This window comes from Gasterosteus aculeatus, chromosome 17, assembly GCF_964276395.1.
Source record: "Gasterosteus aculeatus chromosome 17, fGasAcu3.hap1.1, whole genome shotgun sequence".
NCBI classification, from domain to species: domain Eukaryota; kingdom Metazoa; phylum Chordata; class Actinopteri; order Perciformes; family Gasterosteidae; genus Gasterosteus; species Gasterosteus aculeatus.
Window position 1 is genome coordinate 19,219,305 of NC_135705.1, and position 21,477 is coordinate 19,240,781.

The window sequence follows — 21,477 nt, forward strand, 5'->3', positions numbered from 1 at the left end:
TGTTTCAAGGGGTCAGAAATCAACCTCGGTATGAATCTGTCTTCCCGCTGCTTCTGTCCCTGCGCGGCCACAACGCAACATCAGCTCGCTTGCCGAGCGGTCGGCCGGCCTATCCGGAGCATTGGCTGGGGGGGGGGGGGTCACCAGGGGTCGTGGCGGTCGAGCATCGGAGTTGTTCTTTAACGCGCTCGAGCAGTTATGTCACGATTCTGACTTACAACATGACCACGGGGTTAGTGATTCTGGGAATGGCGGCTGAGATGGAGTTTGGCTGCGAGGTGGCAGCCGGTTCTTCCTCACACTTTCACATATTGCAGGAAAGGGTTGAAAATAGACTGTGAGGCGGCGTTTTGTTCTGGCTGCTTGTGTCTTTGTGATGGTTGTGTTAGTGACTACATGGAGAGTCTGTCTCTTCTGGTGGGGATTTGTTCTTGAATCCTGTAAGGTTAAATAAACTCAATAGAATAAAACATTAAACCACATTATACAGACTGAGACAGTATGCAGAATAAAATACGTTCTTATTTCATTTTATTTTGGTCAAAAGTGGTGTAACACTAATTAAGTACTAGTTTAGTCTTTGCGACATTTCTGGTGGGAATGTTTACTCCATCTTAGTAATATACTAGCAATAGTACCTGATTACTTTTCCAGATTGAAATTCTACCTGTCGAAATATGTGATCAGCTTGTTAAACATTACACAGGTAGTTGAAACTAGATACAGCGCCAATGTCAACATTAAAGAATGGGAATTTATATTCTAGTCAGTTCTCGGAGGAACGACATCATGCGCACGTTTTGGAGTTTTAATGGCAAAGCAGAATGGAATCCAACCATATGGAATCAGCGCTGAGCGGCATGAAACGTGGGCCGATACTTTCTGAATGACACGTGCAATTAAAAGACGCCAAATGGAAAGTACTGAAGACAGCACGCTGGCTTCAACCTAAGGGAATTACCCACAATTCATAGCAATGCGACGTTAAACAAGGGATGGAAGAACGGGACAGGGTGGGTCGAGGGTTTAGGGGTTGGACCTTTGATCGGGTTAGATGACCAAGGCAACCTTTGCTTCTTCTACTCTATTTCCTGCCGTCATGCAGCCATGCGGAGCCTTTAGCGCCGACCACGTACAGCCCGGCTCCTTCTCTGCACGCGCAGTTGAAGGAAATTTGCCCAAATCGGTTTGGTTTTGTTTTTCGAAATTCCACTCCAAATGTACTTGAAATGGATTGGAAACACTGGCTGGTGTGCTCTAGTTTTTGGATGACTGGTGCACGTCGTTCATCTCTACCGTTGCTCCTGCCCTCTGACCCCACGCCGTCTCCATCCATGGATAAAGGAAAGGACTCACTGTAGTGACTGGATGTCATTAAAGCGCCTGATCCCACTTGACCTCTTGATCCAACAGCTGGAGCCCGGAGCCACGAGACTGTCCCGGCAGTCTGGGTCCGGCTCACAGATCCGGGGCTCAGTCTGGACGGGAGCGATGCTGAATGGCGGACTAGTCGCGTGCCTTTGCCCTACTTCTTTGCCTCCATCCTCGCTCCCTGAGGGATGTGCTCAGGCTTTCATTTTTCCCATTTTCAGCTGGCGGATGTCACAATCTGGCTGCTCTTTACCTCTGGAGGAGTCTGGAGAGGTCAGCTTACTCTGGGATGGACGATGCTTCATTACAACCAGATGCATTTCTTTGCCCTTTGTACCACATTGGCGGTTCTATTGAGGAACTTCTTAACACATGTCTCTTAGTTTCAACACATAACTTTTTAATACTCTCTTTGTCTGATTGACTTAAGTTACCGTTCCAAGACACCACCTGTCATGCTCTGACTATGTTCCTTTCCATGAGGAGAGACTTTTACTGGAGCAAAACAATCATCTTCAATCAACTTCATGCCCACGATCGGACGAAGGGTTAGTGTTTGGAGTTTGGACTCCACGCTGATGGTATTTTAAAAGTGATGCTGTGCTTAAATCAGGGCTGATGGTGAAGATGTGACGATGGGATGAGCGGTGTGATGGAGCCAGGAGCCGGATGGGGTGGAGGAGGCTCTGAGGAGCCTTTTATAGTTTTACAGGAAGGATGTGATACGCTCGGGGGGGGGGATTGTGGCAGAATCGATCAGCAGTGCAGAATAATATAGAGAGCGTCTTCTTCAGGGGCCGAGCGACAACTTGACAGGAACCCATCACTGGTGATGAAGCCCCCCACACGTATCGCGTGCAGTAACCCGGGTTTGCTTCAGATCGCGTGGCGCCATCTAGTGGACAGGTTGCATCCAAAGTAAACATCAACACGCGAGGATTCATCTCGAGTCTCCTAATCAGTGTGGACTCCCACGTGGGGGAGGTGGTGAAAGCTTTTCCCGCTACATGAAGAGCAGCGACCTCATTGTGCCGGTAAACATGAATGTGTCCTCAGGCGAACTCCTGTGGACACAAACAGCTGATCTGACTGCAGACGAGCATGGACTTTGTTGAGTTGCCTCTCCGTCCTCTGCAGGCCGCGCGGCTGGAAACGACCTCCGTGTCCGTGGGACGTTTACGGGTCGGTGAAGTTGGTAAGATATTCACAGACTCCCCGGTTCAATAACCGGCTCACCAGCGGGACGCTGTTAAAACACAAACGACACCTCTGTGACCGCAGTGACGTCACCAGCCAGCGGCAAGGAGCCTGCGCATGCGCACATCTTGTGACTCCGCAGGACGTATCCGTACAGCGTTGAGCGGTTATGGGACTCGCGGGGAAAATACTCCGGTGCAGCTGATGGAAAAGGGGGGCAGGTTCCCTTTAAGGGAATGGAGGTAACCATGGTAACGCAAGTTAATGGGTGGGGTTTACGGAGGAGGTGACGTCAGCGTACCGGATGTTTTGCGAATGTGTGATTAAAAGGCCATAACGTCGATCCATGCGCTCCCACGGTACTACAGTTTTGACTTATTTTATAAATGTCCCTGCCGTCTTCATGTTTATTTGACTTTAGTGACATACTAAATACTAAAAGGGATGTGGCTTCTCGACATGCTATCAGGAATAAGGAAACCTTTATTGCCAAAATATGTCAAACATACAAGGAATTTGTTTGATTATAGTATGTTTTTTAAAATGTTATTTTGCAATACGATGAAGTAATGAAGTAAATGGTCATTTGTTTTATTATATACAGCCTTTTTATGACATAGGCTACTATGCATGTTTTTGACTGACTATACATCTCATTGTGTCGTCACAGATCTGTCAAGTTGACTTGATGTATAAGTGCATGTTTGCTCTCACTCCCATTTGTGCTGAGTGTGTGCATGTGTGCTTCTGCTGAGGTCTGCGGGATGGATGCGCTCACCAACCTGCAGATTGGGTGTTTTATGTCCTCCCCCCGCTCCTCCTCTAACTCTCTCCCTCCTGTCCTCCCCCTCCCTCACTGAATGTGTGTGTGTGTGTGTGTTGGTGCTCCCCAGCTTTAAAAGGTGCTGCTGTCTCGAGGGCGCTGTTCTGCAGAGGAGCTCAATTCCGAGAAAGACAGGCGAAACCGAAGAGTGTCCTCGCCCTTCCCCCCCCTCGGCTGTGAGTAACATGTTTGTCCTCTCGTGTGTTTGGATCGAGTGTTGTCCTTTACAGCAGAGTTTGGCCTTTAGTGCTTTTGCATTCCTCCTTTAATGGTTTCGTATGCGCGGGGGCCGGTGACTCAGCGGTTTTCAGGGGGGGCTTGAAGGGCGAAGGACGTAGTTCTCTGGGGCTCTGCTAAACAAACACCAACATCATCGTGGATACATTGTCTGTGTTTGGCTTATTTAAATATCACAATCCAGGAAGTACACAAATGTTGGGCACACAGGTGTAAGATGCATGTGGGTTTGCTGTCGTGGATCCGAAATGCTGGAATGAGCTGCCCGATGTCATCAGGGCAGAAGGAGCCACCTGGGTACCAGGTAGCACTTATTTATAGCACTTTGTAGTTTGGCTGTCTTGAAGAAATTGTGCTTTCTTGATTCTCGTTGTTCTGGTTCACACTTATTGGAAGTCACTTTAGATGAAGGTCTCAGCTGATTGAAAGATTGTAAATGTCATGATCGAAACCAAGAAAGTAAAAAATAAAATTCTTATAGTGAAATCTTTTCATTTCCTATATTGAAGCATGTCGAATAGACTGCATTACCCTGAGGAACCCGTCAAGGCCCTTGAACCTCGGCAACGTGCTCTCCAAAGTTGTTTTCCTGCTGACGGACGACGGCTTGATCCTCTGTGATGCCTCCTATTCAGCATGTTCATCCGTTGTGCTGTGAGTCAGCAGACTGGGCATTAGTGTTGTGGGGAGGGACTCGGGGAGGGGGGGGTTGATTTTGGACTCTTTCAATCCTGCTGGAGCCAAATTGATCCGGGATTTGTTTTTCATTTAACTCTCAAACATTTGAAACTTCTGCCTTTATTGTCCGATGATCCTTGTATGATTGTGAGTGTTTGGCGGGTTGAGGACGTGGTCACGTGTTCCTGCAGAGGGCAGAGATGCAGTTTGTACAGATGGGATCATCACACAAATCACACAAGCCACAGAACCGCTTCTGGCTTTCTCGCCCAGTGGACACGCTGCCTTTCAACTTGGCCATCATTTTAATCGCAACTACGCACAGTCATATTGCTGCATCTTCTTCTTAAACTAAGTTGCTGTTTGGTGTTTCTGCAGGCTCCGTCTTCTCTGTTTAAGCTGTAATCATGGGCAGAAACCTGCTGAAGAATCCCAGCGGAGAAGGTAAGAGGTCAAGACAATGGATCAGTCTGAGATCTGGACGGGTCGGTGGCCACAATTTAAACATTTAAACTACATTTAAAAGAGGTGTGTTCATCTTCTTGAGTCACTAACAGAAACTATTCTTGCGTACTGACAAATTGTTAATGATCGTCAAAAGCAGCCCCTCGAGATGCAGCAGTAAAGGTTAAAGTTAAAAGTATGCTGGTCAAAGTACAAGCCCAAGATCAAGGACGTGGTTATTGGCAGACTGACAGACCGTTTTCCTAACAGACCAGCTGGAATTCTGGGACATTACGGAGAATGGAGGGAGTCAGTGGAAGGTGGAGGACATGCCGGGAGACTGCAGCTACGACTTCCCCACGGACGGAGTGACCAGCTACTTTGCAACTTCCTTTGAGTGAGTGTTTGTTGCTGTTTGATGTTGTTCTATCCACCGGCTCTCTGCAGGCGTTGTTCATGTTCACAAGCTAACATTTTTATTAAAAATACAATTTTGAGATAAATAAATAAAGACTCATTGTACTCCAGAGATAACCATCAGAATGGAGTGATGTAAGTTTATTAATCAGTTTTAGATGTTAAAAATACAAACATTGTGTCATGTATATATACATGTATGTATATGTGTATATGTATACATGTATGTATATGTGTATATGTATACATGTATGTATATGTGTATATGTATATATACATGTATATGTGTATACGTATATGTGTACATGTATGTGTGTATACGTATATGTGTACATGTATGTGTGTACATGTGTGTATATATACGTACATGTATATATACACACGTATATGTATATATACACACGTATATGTATATATACACACATGTATATATGTGTGTGTATATATGTATATATATATGTGTGTGTATATATATATACGTGTGTATATATACACACGTATATATGTGTATATATACACACGTATATATGTATATATACACACATATATATATATACGTGTGTATATATGTATATATGTATGTATATATACACATATACATATGTGTGTATATGTATGTATATATGTATATATTTTTATGTGTATATATATATATATATATATGTATATATATATATATATATGTATATATATATATATATATGTATATATATATGTATATATATATATATATGTATATATATATATGTATATATATACATATATATATATGTGTATATATATATATATATATATATATGTATATATAAAGTTAGTTTTCTGAACGGAACCCGGCCCATTGTGTGTCCCAGGCTGTGTTTGAAGAGACAGGTGATCAACCTGCTACAGGAGGACTATTCCAGCGAGCAGCTGGACGCCCAGCCGGCTGTCACAGTGGAAGACTGGTGAGACGGAGCCAGACGGATGTGCACGCATGCGCGCACCTTCTACAGGCAGCGGAGGTCGCTGGTTAACAGGCGTCTTGTTGCACAGGTACTGCGGGAGGACGGATTGTGGCTGCATCTACCAGATGACCGTGTGTCTGCTGGATGAGAACGAAGAGGTCATACAGGAGTTCAAACCGGAGCCGGTGACCCTCGACCCCGATTGTGACGACTGCTCATGGAAGCAGGTACGCGCTCCACAGCCCTTTCAGGACAGCCAGTGGGCTCACATTCACTACAGGGGGGAGTAATAAGTACAAATATCCGCATACGGACAGAGACCATTGTCTCTGCGTAGGTAGACTTCACTCCACTACATCGTCGTTGATGCTGATACAATAATGCTCTGAACATGAACGGAGACCCAGAACACAACATTTCAATTTTATTTCAAAATAGATTTAGGGAAAGACTATAGCTTTTCTTTAAATGAAAAACCGCCCAAAGTTTATTTTCTTGTGTTGGTGTGACTACAACACAGGAAGTAACAGATTCATGCATCTATCTATCCATCTATCCGTTTTTCTTTCTATCAATTCGTTAATTCTTTGTATCTATCCAGCTTTCCTTTCTTTCTTTCCTTCCATCTTTCTTTTTTCTTTCATTCTTCTATCTTCTTTTCCATCTTTCTATGTTTCCATCTTACAGCATTGAAAGGTGTCCTGGTGGTAACTATCTTTCCTCACACCGATCTTCGTCAACAGCAGCAGTTTGGTTCCATCGTTACAAAGTATTCCTGCAGGAATGGACGCACACACACACACACACACACACACACACAGAGCTGTTTGGCCAGATGACCTTGTATTTGATGCCGTGCTTTGCTGAAGGACTGGCGCCATTGAGAAGAAAGAAAGCGCTGTGTGTTGTCCTTGTTCTTCTTGGTCTGAATGTGGCCTTTGTTAAACCCGCAGTCTGGAACTTTCAACCCCCCCGTGGCTGTGGCATTAATTACACAAACACTGTTTAATGAGTGCACAAACCGAGTCGGCCTCGTTCACATTCCAGAAGTTCAGCACCGGAGCCCCAAAACGCGAGGCATCGGCACGGCGCTTTGTATTAACGTGAGGATGCGAGCAGCGGCGTCAGCACGATACCCTTCACACCACATTTTGCGGACGTATCGCAAAACGGAAAGCGCGTTCTCCTGTATCTAGATTAGCTCCATCAGCAGAGTAGGCAGCCGTGAACGTAACGACTACGTCCACGTTCCGTAACGGGCCGTGGTCACGGTTTGACCAAAATAACGCTGTGCTTTTCTGTCTCTGTCCGTTTGACCTGCAGGTCAGCCACACGTTCACCGACTACGGGCCTGGAATGCGTTTCATCACCTTTCAACACGGCGGACAAGACACCAAGTACTGGGACGGTTGGTTTGGGGTCCGAGTCACCGCGAGCTCCATCACAGTCGACGTCTGAGCGGGAGGAAGCAGGCGGCAAGAAAGTTGTTTTTGAGAGGAGGAGGAAGGTGGAGAACTGGAGGAGCACGGCTTTCCAGGTTTTAAGCCTTGTGCTCATCGCCTGCACCTCTGTGTATCCCGCATAATGCTGAAGCTACTAATACAGTACTGACAAATACAGCAGCTTTACTAACTAACTAATTAAAATAACTGCAACAATCTAATAGTTGGTTGGGTGGAGGTGGTGCAGCACCCAAATGGAATTAAAATGATGAAATACAACCATATCATTGCCCGTTTATTCAAGCTGGAGCTGCTATTTAAGGATGTGGATGTTACTTCGTGATCAGTGGAGACAAATGTTTAGACATTTGTCTCCACTGATCAAGCTCCAAAGACTGGAACTCATTAGTGATTTTGCACGCAAAATATTTTAGTGTTACATTATTTTTTAACATTCAACTCTACCTTGAAGCCCTTCGCCATTATTCTCGTATGTAATCCAAACGACTATCGACTTTTCAAAGGTTTTCGCCTCAGATCTGTGGTATCATACGATGAACATAATCATACGTGCATTGATTACTGTAATTCACTTTTCTCATCACGGAGTGTAGCAGCCGGATTACTCACCATCACAAATCCATCTGGCTTTCAGGATTCACTTACAGTGTATGTACCTGATCTACGACGCCCCTATTTGGGGTATCCACATGCAAACCCAGCCCCTATGAGCTGTGATACTCCATCGGACAGATGTATTCAGTTTGTCAACATTATGCCGCCTCTGTCCCTTTGCAATAAACAATCACGGTGTGTTCTTATGTTAGTTTATTGTAATAATTTAAATGATTTCATCTTATCTCGAAGACTCTTGTTATGACAAGATACTTGCAAACGTTGTGATAATTGGAGAAATGTTCATTTTGTCAGAAGAGATATTTAAGACGCTTTTTTTGGACTCCACTTTTTAAAAATGACACCAAGATCACTTATCCACATGAACGTTCCCATTTGCGACCAAATGAATGCACTGTTTTTGCTCTTATGGCGTTTCATGCTCATTGAGTCTTAGAGATGTTTTTATCTGCAAGGTAAAAATATATTAATTATATGAGAGCTTTACTCATTTGTACTAATTACTGTTTATTAATTGATTTTGCTTATGAAAACACATTAAAGAAAGAAGCTGATGGAGAACTTCAACTGATTGTGCTTTAATTCAGCCGTGTTTGGCTCTGCCATTCTGTAAATACACAGCTAAACAATAAATAAAAAAACAATTATTACAAGAAGGTAGTAATACATACGTACAGAAAATGAAATCAAACAGGGCAACAGAAGTAAGCTAGAAGGAATGCACAGCGCAAGCTGTCTGTAAGGCAACTGGAGCGGAGACAGCGCACTGTGTGTTTGTGTGTGTGTGCGCATGTATGAGTGGCAATGTGACACCATGGAACAAACAGTTACTATGGATACCAATAGGAGCCCCTCGCATGTGTCTTTTGCATGAGAATGTCCTCAAGTTCGATTTAGGTACAAAGAGGACTTATAAACACTAAATACTCTCCTGAAGAAACAAACCCTTGTGTCCTTTTAGTCAAAGTGCGTTGTCAGTGGCCTCCGCCAGACGCGTGAACCACGCGTCCCAACCGGCGGCCGCATGTCGGTGTAAACTGAGCTTCGTCGTCACTCCAGGTCCTGAAGGTTGATGGTGCTTCCTGTGAACTGGGAGTTGTCGGAGCCGTTGTCGTCCTCCGTCATCACCGACGGTTCCTGTGGAGGAAGAACACACACAGCTCAGTTCCTCTCCATCCGAACATGGGAGGAGTTTTCCTCCACCCATGAAGGGAGCTCTGATAGACGGAAAAGGAAAAGGGAGAATGCTGAACTGATGTTCAAGGACCCACAGGTGCATAGCCCCAAATCCCCTTCCATGGGGGGTAAGGGAGGAAACCTCCGGGAGAACGTCAGAGGAGGTTCTGCCTCCCGGGATGGACAGACAACAAATGTCATGTGAACAGAATGAACCATGTAAAAGAACATACGACTCTTCTTATTCGTTTTCAAGTCAATTGAAATAACTACACTGTGCCCACCTGTAAGATGTTGACAGGTAGGTCAGCAGTGAGCTGAGAGTGGGAGCTGGAGGGCTGAGAGCTCAGCTGGAAGGCGAGGTCCCCGTCACTGGCGGAATCGTCCTGGAGAGAGACAGACACACACACACGGTACCAGGCTTAGTCAGCCGGTGCAAGCAGAAACACACGCGTACCTGTAGGAACTATTTGTATTATAGCAATATTTCTCGGGGAGTCACCTGCAGCAGCTGAATCTGGACGTACTGGGCCCCGGTGACGGGGTCACGCAGGGTCAAGCCCCCGTTGGCTGCTGCCGCTCCTTCACTATAACGGACAGCAGAGGGAGCCAAAGCTGCCTTCGGCCCTTTAGTCTTCCTCTGACTGGATCCCGAAGGCCCTGGATGGATCAAAAAGAGGACACCCCGATGACGCGCTGTAGCCCAGTCCCTTTGGTCTCCTGTCCCGTCACAGAGCATTAGATACGAGACGGGAGTGTGTCTCACCAGAAGAGGCCGAAGGACCGATTTGCTTCCTCTTTTTGGCCAGCTGGATGGCTCTGTAGTCTGTCCGAGCCGAGCCGCCACTCTCCTGACAGACAAAACGGGCCAGAGTCACTTCACTCCGCCGCCAATACCAACATCAGCCAAGCACACGGGTCACTTTTTACTTTCACAGGATGAAATACGACAACAGATGACACATTCCAGTGTTTCCCTTACCATTAAGGTGGGGGCGCGCCAACCCCCCCACTCCCCTGAGCTGTAAACTAGCATTTTTTTCCCCTTCAAATTGAACTATTACCTGTTTAATGTATAGTGTAAATATAAATAAATACAAAATACTTGGCATCAAACTTTTTAACTTCAAACTATGAACAATATATTAGCCGCGTACAACGTTTCCCTGCTGTAAGAGCCAGAAGTGTCTAGTGGAATATCACCAATATGCCGAGTGCATCAACACTCACCAGGAAGCTGCTCGGTGAAACTGCACCGAGTTCCTGTTCCTTCTGTGGGCTGAAGCTGCTGCCGTGAGCGGGGAAACCAAACTGCGTGAGGACTTTCCCTCCTTCCTGAGATCCAAGCACCTCCACGCAGCCCAGCAGAGGCCCCGCTCCGCCTTGGACCACAACCTCCTCCGCCTTGGAGGGCGAGGCCAGCAGCTGGGTAACAGGAGCCACCGCCATGGACGCGGTTGGCTCCACGCTCAGGGCGCTGGAGATGCTGAGCGGGTGCTGCAGGGTGGGGTCCACGGAGGTGCCGGCACCCTGCATGGTCAGAGCCGTGAGGGGTCCAAGGGCCTCCGGGGTAACTGTCTGCACGTCATTCAGATTGAGAGTGCCTTGTGGGGGCAGGACGTCACACACTGATCCTTCCAAACCGTGGTGGGGGCCCATGTCGGCATTGGCGGCCAGGATTAGAGGATCCACGGCTTTGGCCAGTGCCGTACTAGTCCCAGAGACCAGAGCGGGGCCGACAGAGGGGTCGATGGTGAGGATGCCTGAGCTGACCAGGGAGAGGTCCATGGTGAAAGGGCCGTTACAGCTGCTCCCCGACACGGGCATCCCCACCCCGATGCCGGCACAGGGTGCAGCACCACCAGGCACAGCAGAGAAGAGAGAGCTGAGGTCCAGGTTGGTCAGCTGGTCAACCCCCGCAATGCAGGGCCCGGGCCCGGCAACCGTTGTCGGGGTAGAGCTGATGAGCTCGCTGCTGGGGGTCAGGGTGGGCGTGGTCTCCATCTGGCTGAGAACATCTGGGATGGAGAGAGAAGAATGAATTCTACTCGTTTAATACGGTAATATACCGGCATGTGTACCACAGTAGACATTGCAATGAAGTAGAATTATTAAACGCTAATTTGTGGAATGATTATGGGTTCAATCATTATGAAGATTGACTTAAATATCCCGATTTCTATTCATACAACTACAACAACAATCCTTTTTCAAAAATATTATGTGCATCTTTGTGGCTGAGACGGTGTGTAAACATAGTGGTAATATAATCTCCAACATGGGGGGAATGGACGTGTGTGTAGATCCATCTGTCCAAAGTAATTTGCATACTGCTGCACCAAACTGATGATATGCGAATACCATGGCAATTATATCACACAAATTTTATGATCGTGATAATCCTGTAATGAAAATGAGACATTTCATTTCACCAATGCATGCGTGGGCCACCTATGAGCTGCACCCTTCTGCGTTACTGTGGTGGTCACTAACCAGGACTGAGGTGGTGGTGTTTGAGCATGTGGCTCTTAAGGCTGCTGCGGGTGGAGAAGTGCTTGGAGCAGTTGGCCACAGGGCAGCGAGTCCTCAGGGTGCTGGCGTCCTGCTTGTGCTTCTTGGAGTGGATGTACAGGCTGCTGCGTGCTGAGAACTTTGCATTACAGCCTGAAGAAACATAAAAGGAAACAAACGCCATGGAAATAAGCCCGCAGAGAAACTTATTAAATACAGTGAACAAAATAAAAAAAAACTTCTACATGTGCAACTGATCTAAGTAACTACTACCCACCTAAAACAATACAACATGTTTGACTTTCTCTCTGTGCGATTCCTGAACGTACCTTCTGCATGGCACTGGAAGGGTTTTGTACCCAGATGGGTGATACTGTGACCTTTGAGGTGCTCGGCCCGGGTGAAGGATTTCCCACAACCCTCCTCTGTGCAGACAAAGCGTCGGTCATCATCGTGTTTCCTGACAAACAAAGAAGGACACAGGTCAACTTGTGCACTACATTAAGACAACAAATCCTTCCACTTGAATGCGCCTGTATCTAAACTGTAACGACAGGTGATACATGAAACCTTCCAGTATAATGAGGACACATTTGGTTTCCTGAATCCGTTAGTAATGTCCATCCATCCATCCATTGTCAGACCGCTTATCCTGCACACAGGGTCGCGGGGGGGCTGGAGTCCATCCCAGCCAACTTCGGGCGATAGACAGGGTACACCCTGGATTGGTCGCCAGCCAATCGCAGGGCAACACAGAGACACACAACCATTCACACAACTACGGGCAATTTAAAGTCCCCAATTAACCTAATCCCCAGAGCATGTCTTTGGACTGTGGGAGGAAGCCGGAGAACCCGGAGAGAACCCACGCAGACACGGGGAGAACATGCAGACTCCACACAGAAAGGCCACTGGGCGGAATCGAACCCAGGACCTTCTTGCTGTGAGGCGACAGTGCTAACCACCACGCCACCGTGCCGCCCCCGTTAGTAATGTCAAAAAGTAAAATACTCCGACTTCAACTGATATAACTGTATCCACCCTGTTGTCTCAGCACTCACCGTTTGTGTCGGAGCAACTTCGACATGCTGGTGAAGGACCAGCCGCAGCCCTCCGAGTCACAGACAAATGGCCTCTCACCTGGAACACGGACGTTACATGTTCATTTATTAGGGCACGCCAGCATGGAGGGGGACTTTGGGCTTAACCCGGGCTTTCTGCTGTCACGCAATTATCTGGGCGGAAACGTAGCCCTCGCAAAGTGATCGCGCAGACGGCGTTTCCCACGTAGTTCCGTCTTAGCAGTTTACAGTGACGATGTTTTTGGTCAAATGTGAACAGCGGCTCTCATTTGACATGAGGGAACACATACATCATCCTTTAAGAAAACAGCCTCTCTGGGGAGAGTATTCTATCCCTCCCTCCCTCCCTCCCCCCATCCACCCATCAGCTCACCGGTGTGACTTCTCATGTGGATTTTGAGACGACAGGCCTTGTCATAGGTCTTGTCACAGCCCGGGTAGGTGCAGGTGAAATGGCCCGTTTCTCTGAAGTGAGTGCGATTGTGAGAGAACAGGGCACTGAAGGTGATGAAGGTTTTCTCACAGCCTGCACATGACAAGAGGGAAACATGAACCAAAACGATGGCAGACGGCCTTCGGCGCGGAGCATCAGACTGCTGAGACAAGATGAACACGGTGGGCTGTGTGCATCTTTAGTAGCATCATCAACCGCATTAGTGGCGGTTTTGTCTGCTTCACTTCCAACGTTAAGCCTTGTACTTGTACTGGTGTACGGGATAACATACAAGCAAAAATAGTTACAACAACAAAAGAAAAGAAAAAAGTAAACATTAAGTTGTGTTACCTGGATATTCACACTTGTGGGGCCTCTGCGGCTCAAAATGGACCCTCTGGTGATTGGTGAGTCGCATGGCACTGCGGAACCTCTCGCTGCAGATCTCGCAGATGAAGGCGTTGTCCTGCTCGTGGACTTTGACGTGAGCCTTGAGGTTGTAGACCGTGGTGAAGCACCGCCCGCAACCCTCGAACAGACAGGTGTGCGGCCGCTGCTTGTCGTGGGACTGCAGGTGGCGCTTCAGCTTGTAGGAGGTGGCGAAGGCCCAGCCGCAGCCCTCCACGGTGCACTGGTAGGGACGCGGGTCCTCGGCGTGGTGCAGGAGGTGAACCTTAAGTTTCTGGCGTGTATTGAAGATACTGCAGCAGGCCGGTTCGGGGCACCCGAAAGCAGCCACGGCCTCCTTCTTGGACCGCACCAGCGGCCCGGACTGGAACTCCCCGGTGTCGCAGTCTGCCACGTTCGCTTTGGGGGACAGTGTGACCGCATCAGCCTCTGTTACGGCGCACAGCGTCCCCACCTCCTGCTTAACCAAGGGACAGGAGTCCAGAGATGTTCCGAGCTCCGATAGCGAGCAGTCGTCCACCGGAGCCAGCTCGCAGTCACTGGCGGACAGGCCGGGCCGGGGCTCTTCCTGCTGGCCGGCGCTGGACACCGCCAGGGTGCTGATCTTCCCGATGGATTTAGAGCCACTGTCATAGTTGAGAAGAACAATGTCCTCGTGGTCTTTCATGCCCAGGTGCTCCTTCAGGCTCACCATGTCGTCCTCCTTGTGCACGTAACCCTCCGGCGGGGCCGCGAGAGTCAGTATCCCGTTCTCGATCGTCACGATGATGCTTTGGTTGTTGATGGTGATGGTGCCGGAAAAGGTCTCGCTGGCGGGCGGGCTCGCGGAGGCCGCGGCCGGGTTCGCGCCGCCCCGCGGCCCCGCCGACTCGAACGCGAAGTCCGCGGTGTCCATGACTTCCGCGGCGGCCGAGCCGCCCGAAATCAGGGCGCCGCTCTCGCCCACACGCGAGTGCTGCGAGAGCTCCCGGGCCGGTTTACCTCCATTGTTTTCGGTGCAAATCTGGCCACAGATCTTATCGCCATATTTGTTCGTCAAAACAACGTCTTCGACGGTGTGGTGAAATGCCGTCTGCTTGGCGGAACCCGCGGTGCCGCTGTCGTTTAGCAAGTTTAAAACATGGTCGGCTTTTTTCAGGTTTAGGGTCTCGAGACAGCTCAAGTTGTCATTGGCTTCATTAGGAATAACGTCGGTGCCGTTTACAACCTCCATGGAGCCGGAGGGACTCGCATTAGACCACCCGGGGGGTTTGACGTTACCTTTCACTCGGTCGCCGCGCTCCGGGGACACGTCCGGTCGCCGTTTACTCGCTTCCCCGCTGACATTAGAAACAACACACGGCTCGTGGGAGGTTTTATCCGCCCCGGTGAAGCTCCCGGGCACCGCAGCGCCGTGGCTCAGCAGGGAGGGCTGCTTGAAGGCGCCGTCCTCGCGCTGCTGCCGTAAAGCTGGATCCGGTAACGTGAAGCCTCTCTGTGGCGTCGGCTCCTCTTCCCCGTCGAACAGAGGCAGCGCCATTTGCATTACGCTGTCCCCGCTGTCCACCCCGTATTTCCAGGCAGTCCTTGCAAACGAACCGAGGAACGCATCCAGCTCGTTCTCTTTCTCCGCGTTCATGTTATGAAGTCCGTCATTCGGTCCATTGCCCGGTGCGTTTGTTTTATCGGTGGCTTGCGGTTTGCAGAAAGGCGAACCAGCCGCTCCGCTGCCATTTTCCGCCAGTAGGTGAAACGGTGACGTCCCCGGCCTGGTGGTGTTGTTGTTATTGTCACTTTGTGGCTCCGGCTGCCCCAATAGTCCATCCGCTTCGTTTCTGGTTGAAATAAAGAAAGGTATCGCTGATTGGAGAGGAGGCAGAGCGGTCCTGTGCAGGGCGCCATGTTGAATGTGAATGTTTGGGGCACCAGAAAGCCCCTGGATTTCCATCTTGGTATCCCTGTAGCAGCGGACAGGAAAGGCCCGCCCTCGTGCACGGGGGGCGTTCCAGAGAGCCTGCGCGCGGGTCACGGCAGACCGGAAGCTGCCTGTCAGGCGGCGGGGACGTTCTTTGGTGCCGGGTGGAGGGAAAACGCTGATTTATGAGAGGCGTTTACACCACTTTACTAACCACCAACGGCTCGTGAAACTGCGACTTTCCTGCCACACAATCATTCGTGGTAGATGTTTTCAATCTCTGATGTATAGGAGAATAATAACATCACTGACATCAACCATGTGGCAAAAAGCACACGTCTTTGTTTCAGTCGAGTCAACCTCAACCTGAGCTCCCAATAAGACACTGGTGATGCGCTGCAGACTGGTACACTGGGAAGGTTGGGCTGGCTATGTTGTAAATACTTCACAGAGACAATATTGACGCTTTTGTTTTTATTTTATTTTGACAGCGCTACTGTTTCCACTTCCGGTGGCGCGAATAATACACGCAACACGGACAATAGTGCGATCGAGTCATTGACAAGTGATGTTACTTCAACTCTGTACCTGTCTGCCAAACCGGTTAAGTTTGTTGGCTGTACACAGGTGTGTTTACTGTCAGTGTTGGTAAAAGCATTTAGGGGATACAAGATGCCTACGTACACAGCAAGTGGAAATGAAAACTTCCAGTATAAGGACATATTTGGTTAAATAGAAAAATAAATAGTAAAATAGTAAATTCCTCACCACGCTCAGAGATGTAACATTACAAAGTTTGAAATGTTCTATAATATGTAGGCAATTAACTGAGCACAGAGAAACTAATTAAAAAAAAAGTGGTAGATTTTCTCCACTATGTTTGAGGTTTGGTACCATATTAGTGCTCAGAATTAAAAAAAAATAGTACCTTCAGGCTGGCGTAATTAATATAAATTTTTTAATTAATACAATTAATTAATTTAATTAATTAATACAACAGCTACCAATGCAGCCCATAAATTACAAGAATTCACTGAACGTCCTATTTTTTGAATAAGCAAGAAAATAAAATGAGGACAAATAATTCTGATAGTTTACTTTTAACCCATATTTGACACAATGCAGATTGCACACTGAAATACAATACAATGCTGATGGCTGGATTCATAGGTGAATTGTTACCTTACCTGCAGTGCATCAACAGCTCCACCCGATGGCAGCAGACGTGTACAGGAGTGTATGCGACGCGCTTTTCGGGAAGGGATTGCTCACGTTAGTTACGTGAAGGTCTCTGAAACTCGTATCAAAGAGGATATAAATGTCGCTACTGGGTTGAGCAGTTTTGTTCTGTTCCCAACATGACCCTACTGTCAAAACAATAACAGACTACAAATGAACCGAACACATTATCTTTATTTTGGTTTCTATGCAAGCGCTATAAAACACTGACAGACCTAGAATTTAATTTTGACTGACACAAATCAAGACGGAAGGACATATTTAGAGTGTCTAGAGAGCAACAAAATGTAAGGAAAGGAAGACTTTCACAAAATATTCTGTACATTACTTTAGATGCATTATTTACATGGTAGCCGAGGAGGCCGTGCGGATCACACTGGACGGGGGGAAGTGGTGAGCAGTATTCCATCTGGGAGTGTCACTAAATAATACTGTGCACACTGTACACAAAGCTCCACATGCGTCATACAAAAGTATCCCGTACGTTTCTGTGGCCGTGTGTTGGCGTACTGACACACGCATGCATGTTTCAAACACAGTGTGCTACAAACCTAAAACTATTGGCGTGGCTTCTATATGTTTGGGCTCATCACATCGACAGTCCCTTCAAGTACGCTGCACGCAGTACAAATAGAGCGCTCCCGCACAGATCACTAGTCAACTCATGTAGGAAGGTTGTATGAAGTCCTGTTCCACCTGTCATCCAATATACAGTAAGTGTTTCCTTTTTTTCTGAACAAGTTCAATCATCGGCAGCATATTAGCACAACAAGCATGCAAAATAACATGTTTTGTCATATAAAAATCCTCCCACGTAACACACTTTTAGGATTATGACAGAAATAAGGCCACATATCCATTTCCTTTTCTGATACAATATGACACATGCTTGAAAATTCATTTACTATTGTTATATTTGTCTCTAAAGACTGGTCACTTATTTGCTAAGTGCCGAAGGTTTTAACCCGACTGCACAGTATGTGTGGATGTGAGGAAAAGATCCCCAATGCAGAAATAACACATTTAATAGAGAAAGAAAGTAAACGTCTGCGGAAAAAAAAGTCCAATTTGCAAATCCGTCTGTTTATGCAGCAGCTGGCGAAGACCAGACTGTGCACACATCTCACACTTTGGAGGAAACCAAACCTCACTCTCCTTTTGTTATCCACGGTGTAAGCGGTGACCTCTGATTCTTTCGCACGTTCTCTGCTACATACCAAGTATTCTGGGGCGTGAAATAAGTGCTGACCAGCTCCCTTTACTTTAAACAGGTCCAGACAGCTGGAGAACCAGAGGGCACCCACCTCATGAATGATTCATGCCAAAGGACGGCCCCACAATATAGAGGAAGAGGACGGGGGAGGGGGGGGGGGGGGGGCAGGGGGGCACGGGCATATTTAAGCTTTGCTTTGTGACCGGGGCAGAAGTAGTCTCTCGATATTGTTGAAGCGTACGGTGGCTTGTAGAAAGTGGGGATATTTCAGTCAGTTCTCCATCCCGAGCCAATTTCATGCTGGTATATATATATATATATATATATATATATATATATTTCAAGCTTTCAAGAGGGGCTCGAGCGCCTTCCCTTCCAATCCAACCGGGATTAGTTTCCACTCGCCGAGGCTCGGTGTGAATGTTGACCTTGAAACGTGGAGCCCCTCCACACAACACATCTAAACTTAACTTCCCGTTTAGGATTTTCACAAAGCAACATGAAAGAAAACATTGGCTCGCAGACGCCACAACCTGATATATAATATCGGACTCTGAACCCTTTTTGTGGCTGTGTTGACGAGTGAGGGAAACGCCTTTGATTGAAATGCGGTTTGTAAATTGTCGTAATAGTTGTTTCGTTAAATCGGTGCCGGGTGCTGGAATGTGTTCAGCACATTTCCAGTTCCGGTCTTCTTGGAAGAACCCATCCCCACCAGTTCTTCTGGTCCACGTCTCCTTCCATTACGACTCGGCTCCCACCCCCCCCCGCAACCATGCAACACATGTAGCAAATACACACACACGCACACAGACACACACATGTCACTTTGCCCCGATGTCAGGACCACCGTCCTCGCTGCCGTTCGTCTCAGGCGTGCCTGTTGCGCTCCTGGGGGGCCGGCTTGGTGGATGTGGTGGTGGTGGTGGTGGACATGGAGGGCGAGTCCGAGCAGGCGGGCAGAGGGGGCCGGGGTTCGATCCCTCGGCTCTTCATGAAGGACAGCAGCTGGTCGGGGATCTCCGCCAGGACGTCCTTAGCCAAGCGGGCCATGCTCAGGACCTGGTTCCCCGACCGGTCGATGTAGTCCCGGAAAGGAACGAACTGGAGGGCCGGAGGGGGAAAAACGGATGGTGAGATTTCTATTTTGTGAGTGTTTGGTTCCTTGTTTGTTGGTTACAGTTAAAAGCGACAGAGGCTCCGAGCACCAGAGTCCCTCTGAAGAACCTCAAATGCTTCTGCGGCAGTGTCTTACCTGGACGATGTCTCTCTCTGCGATGCGTCCCCTGGAGGACACCCTGACTTCATCCCCGTCCAGCTCCTCCATAGCTGCAGACAACACGCACATGGTCTCATGTACTACCGAACCACATTGAGTCCACAGCTGGAGTCCATTATTCCTTCATTTTCTTTGTCTCATTCATTAGTAGAACTCAGCACCAAACCGACTCACTTCAGGGGTAAACAAAGTTAATCGTGTCCCGCAGGACAAACGTCCCTCCTCCACCAGAACATCGTTGGTTGGGTTTATTCCTCTAAACGCTCTGCTGCTTCTATATAACAAACACTTGTACATGCACGCGGCTGCTCATGTCCGTATCGTATATAAAGGTACAGGAGAAGAAATCTCCGCGTGCAGACCCAGCTGCTGCCGACCTCAGGGACTCGCGTGGAGTTCACACTCTCTGAGGTTCAGACAGGTGAGCGCTTCCTGCAGCAAACAGTCCCTCGTTCTGTAAACCACCTCACGAAGTGAAGCTTATACAGGTGACAGGGAGGAAGAGAAGGTAAAGAAAATCATGAAAACAGAATCGTGCAGTATATTTAGAGTCTTCAATGAACAAAGAAAATCAGAAGAATAAAGGGACAAATCCGTGGCATTTTCCCCAGAGGGACTCTGAATTTCAAGGGGAAAAGGGGAAGGATGCTGATGGGAGGCTCACGGAGGAGATCAGATGAAGCAGCAGGGGAAAAGAGGAGAAGAAGAAGGAGCAGCAATGAGAATCATTCGATATGCTCGTATAAGAGGGGAAATAGTGAAGATATGTTAAAAGAACGTGGTAGTGAAGGAGGGTAATCCTGGGCATGTGTGTGTCTGTGTGTGTCCAACACATCGTTTGTAGATGACGTGTAACGTGGTTTACTGGGATCTTTTCACAATTGTTACTTAACATTATTGATCGTGAGAAAAATGCGAAAATTCCAATTTCCAGTCAGTAGTTTTCCTGAGACGCCACATTCACACGACGCACGACGCCTGTGCCCAGCAGGGAGGCATGAAAACAGAGAAAAGAACAATAAACTACATATCAGAAGCAGAATCCCCTCTGCTGGCCATGTGTGCGTCCGCATATCAGCAGTTTGCACATCCACACAAACGAGACAAAACAAAAACAGTTCAGTGTCTAATATTTGCAAATGGTTCCCATGAATCTCTTCAATTTCCTCCACGGTTTTGCCATCTAGCAGATGTTGACTTGACTAATGGGAAAATGAGGATCACCGGAGTCAGCGGGACTCCCCCTCCGGGTACCACCAATAATCCGTCCCTCTGTACAGACATCATGCTATTGATATTCCCTCATTGGGTGTTTGGATGTTTCATTCTGGCACAAAGTGGCGGAGGATCTGACAGGAGGCTCCCAGTGGGAGGCTGTTGACTGACATGGACAAGATGCGTATGATTACACCTCATCATCTGTGTGACGTTCCCATTCTGACAGCCACACAATCCCGGATGAGCGGCAGAGTTCTGGGGTCCCTCAGAATCCCGTGAGCTCGAGAGACGATTCCGTAGGACTGATATGAGGACGACACTGGAACTGATAGGCCGTGGAGGTCATCGAGGTCACAAGTGACTTTGTTGTTCTGACTCAACCTGGACTTGAGTGAGACGGGTGATGTCATCCAGGCACTGAAGTGCAGGAAATGTCTTCTTTTTGTCGGAGGGCCCCCAGACCCCCGTCAGTCTGATCCTCCCTCATTTTCAATGCTCCAAACTGCATAATATAAATATTAGAATATTCTTTTTCATTTCCTACAGTCCCAACGGTTTGTGTGTTTGTGTAATATCGGAGCCACAGACGAAAACCCTTGAGTAGCCTTGACGCAGGACATATGTGACAATTCTCATCCTTGCAAGTATTATTTAATAAATGTCATGTTTTATGATTTTACAACAATGTCGAGTAAGAATGTTCTATCAGAAATGTATTTTTAGCAATGTGGGGAAGAAAAGCAGTCAGGCTTGAGGGGGAAAAGGGGGGGCGAGGAGATGAAACAAGCCGGAGCAAAAGGGGTTATGATCAATTTCAATTTCAAAAGGCTGATCC

The 21,477-nt window shown here is 47.8% G+C and overlaps 3 protein-coding genes across 6 annotated transcripts in view; 1 reads left to right on the forward strand and 2 right to left on the reverse strand.

The window, feature by feature from the left end:
- Positions 1-1,687: 1,687 nt before the first annotated feature.
- Positions 1,688-8,756, forward strand: fbxo2 (F-box protein 2). Of its 3 annotated transcripts, none has more exons than XM_040202801.2 (7): positions 1,688-2,566; positions 3,462-3,567; positions 4,685-4,750; positions 5,021-5,147; positions 6,019-6,111; positions 6,200-6,338; positions 7,435-8,756. In XM_040202801.2, the coding sequence occupies exons 3-7, from the start codon at positions 4,714-4,716 to the stop codon at positions 7,567-7,569; spliced, it is 531 nt and encodes a 176-aa protein (XP_040058735.1). In that variant the 5' UTR covers positions 1,688-2,566; positions 3,462-3,567; positions 4,685-4,713; the 3' UTR covers positions 7,570-8,756. The 3 variants fall into 3 exon arrangements, with proteins under 3 accessions (XP_040058735.1, XP_040058734.1, XP_077948375.1); XM_040202800.2 differs by lacking the exon at positions 1,688-2,566 and adding an exon at positions 2,701-2,927; XM_078092249.1 differs by lacking the exon at positions 1,688-2,566 and adding an exon at positions 2,712-2,810.
- LOC120834672 (zinc finger protein ZXDC) lies at positions 8,746-16,371 on the reverse strand. Its single transcript, XM_040202796.2, has 10 exons — positions 13,743-16,371; positions 13,332-13,484; positions 12,938-13,016; positions 12,206-12,336; positions 11,859-12,029; positions 10,596-11,383; positions 10,132-10,216; positions 9,868-10,025; positions 9,650-9,751; positions 8,746-9,326 (listed from the first exon to the last, which is right to left on the reverse strand). Exons 1-10 carry the CDS (start codon positions 15,724-15,726, stop codon positions 9,240-9,242), a joined length of 3,738 nt encoding a protein of 1,245 aa, XP_040058730.2. The 5' UTR covers positions 15,727-16,371; the 3' UTR covers positions 8,746-9,239.
- Positions 16,372-17,089: 718 nt separating this feature from the next.
- Positions 17,090-21,477, reverse strand: part of LOC120834673 (copine-9) — a 55,442-nt gene continuing 51,054 nt past the window's right edge. For both annotated transcript variants that reach the window (XM_040202797.2, XM_040202798.2), the window contains 2 exons: positions 19,401-19,474; positions 17,090-19,249 (listed from right to left, as the gene is read on the reverse strand). In XM_040202797.2, coding sequence (XP_040058731.1) covers positions 19,016-19,249; positions 19,401-19,474 — 308 coding nt within the window. In that variant the 3' untranslated portion in view covers positions 17,090-19,015. The remainder of the gene's footprint in view (positions 19,250-19,400; positions 19,475-21,477) is intronic.

Coding starts and splice junctions, on each gene's coding strand:
- fbxo2 (XM_040202801.2), top strand. CDS start 4,714: ATGGGCAGAAACCTGCTGAAGAATCCCAGCGGAGAAG. Junction 4,751..5,020: donor GAAGAATCCCAGCGGAGAAG/GTAAGAGGTCAA, acceptor TTTTCCTAACAG/ACCAGCTGGAATTCTGGGAC. Junction 6,339..7,434: donor ACGACTGCTCATGGAAGCAG/GTACGCGCTCCA, acceptor TTTGACCTGCAG/GTCAGCCACACGTTCACCGA.
- LOC120834672 (XM_040202796.2), bottom strand. CDS start 15,726: ATGGAAATCCAGGGGCTTTCTGGTGCCCCAAACATTCACATTCAACAT. Junction 13,485..13,742: donor CCACAAGTGTGAATATCCAG/GTAACACAACTT, acceptor TGTCATGTGCAG/GCTGTGAGAAAACCTTCATC. Junction 12,337..12,937: donor AAGTTGCTCCGACACAAACG/GTGAGTGCTGAG, acceptor TTTGTTTGTCAG/GAAACACGATGATGACCGAC.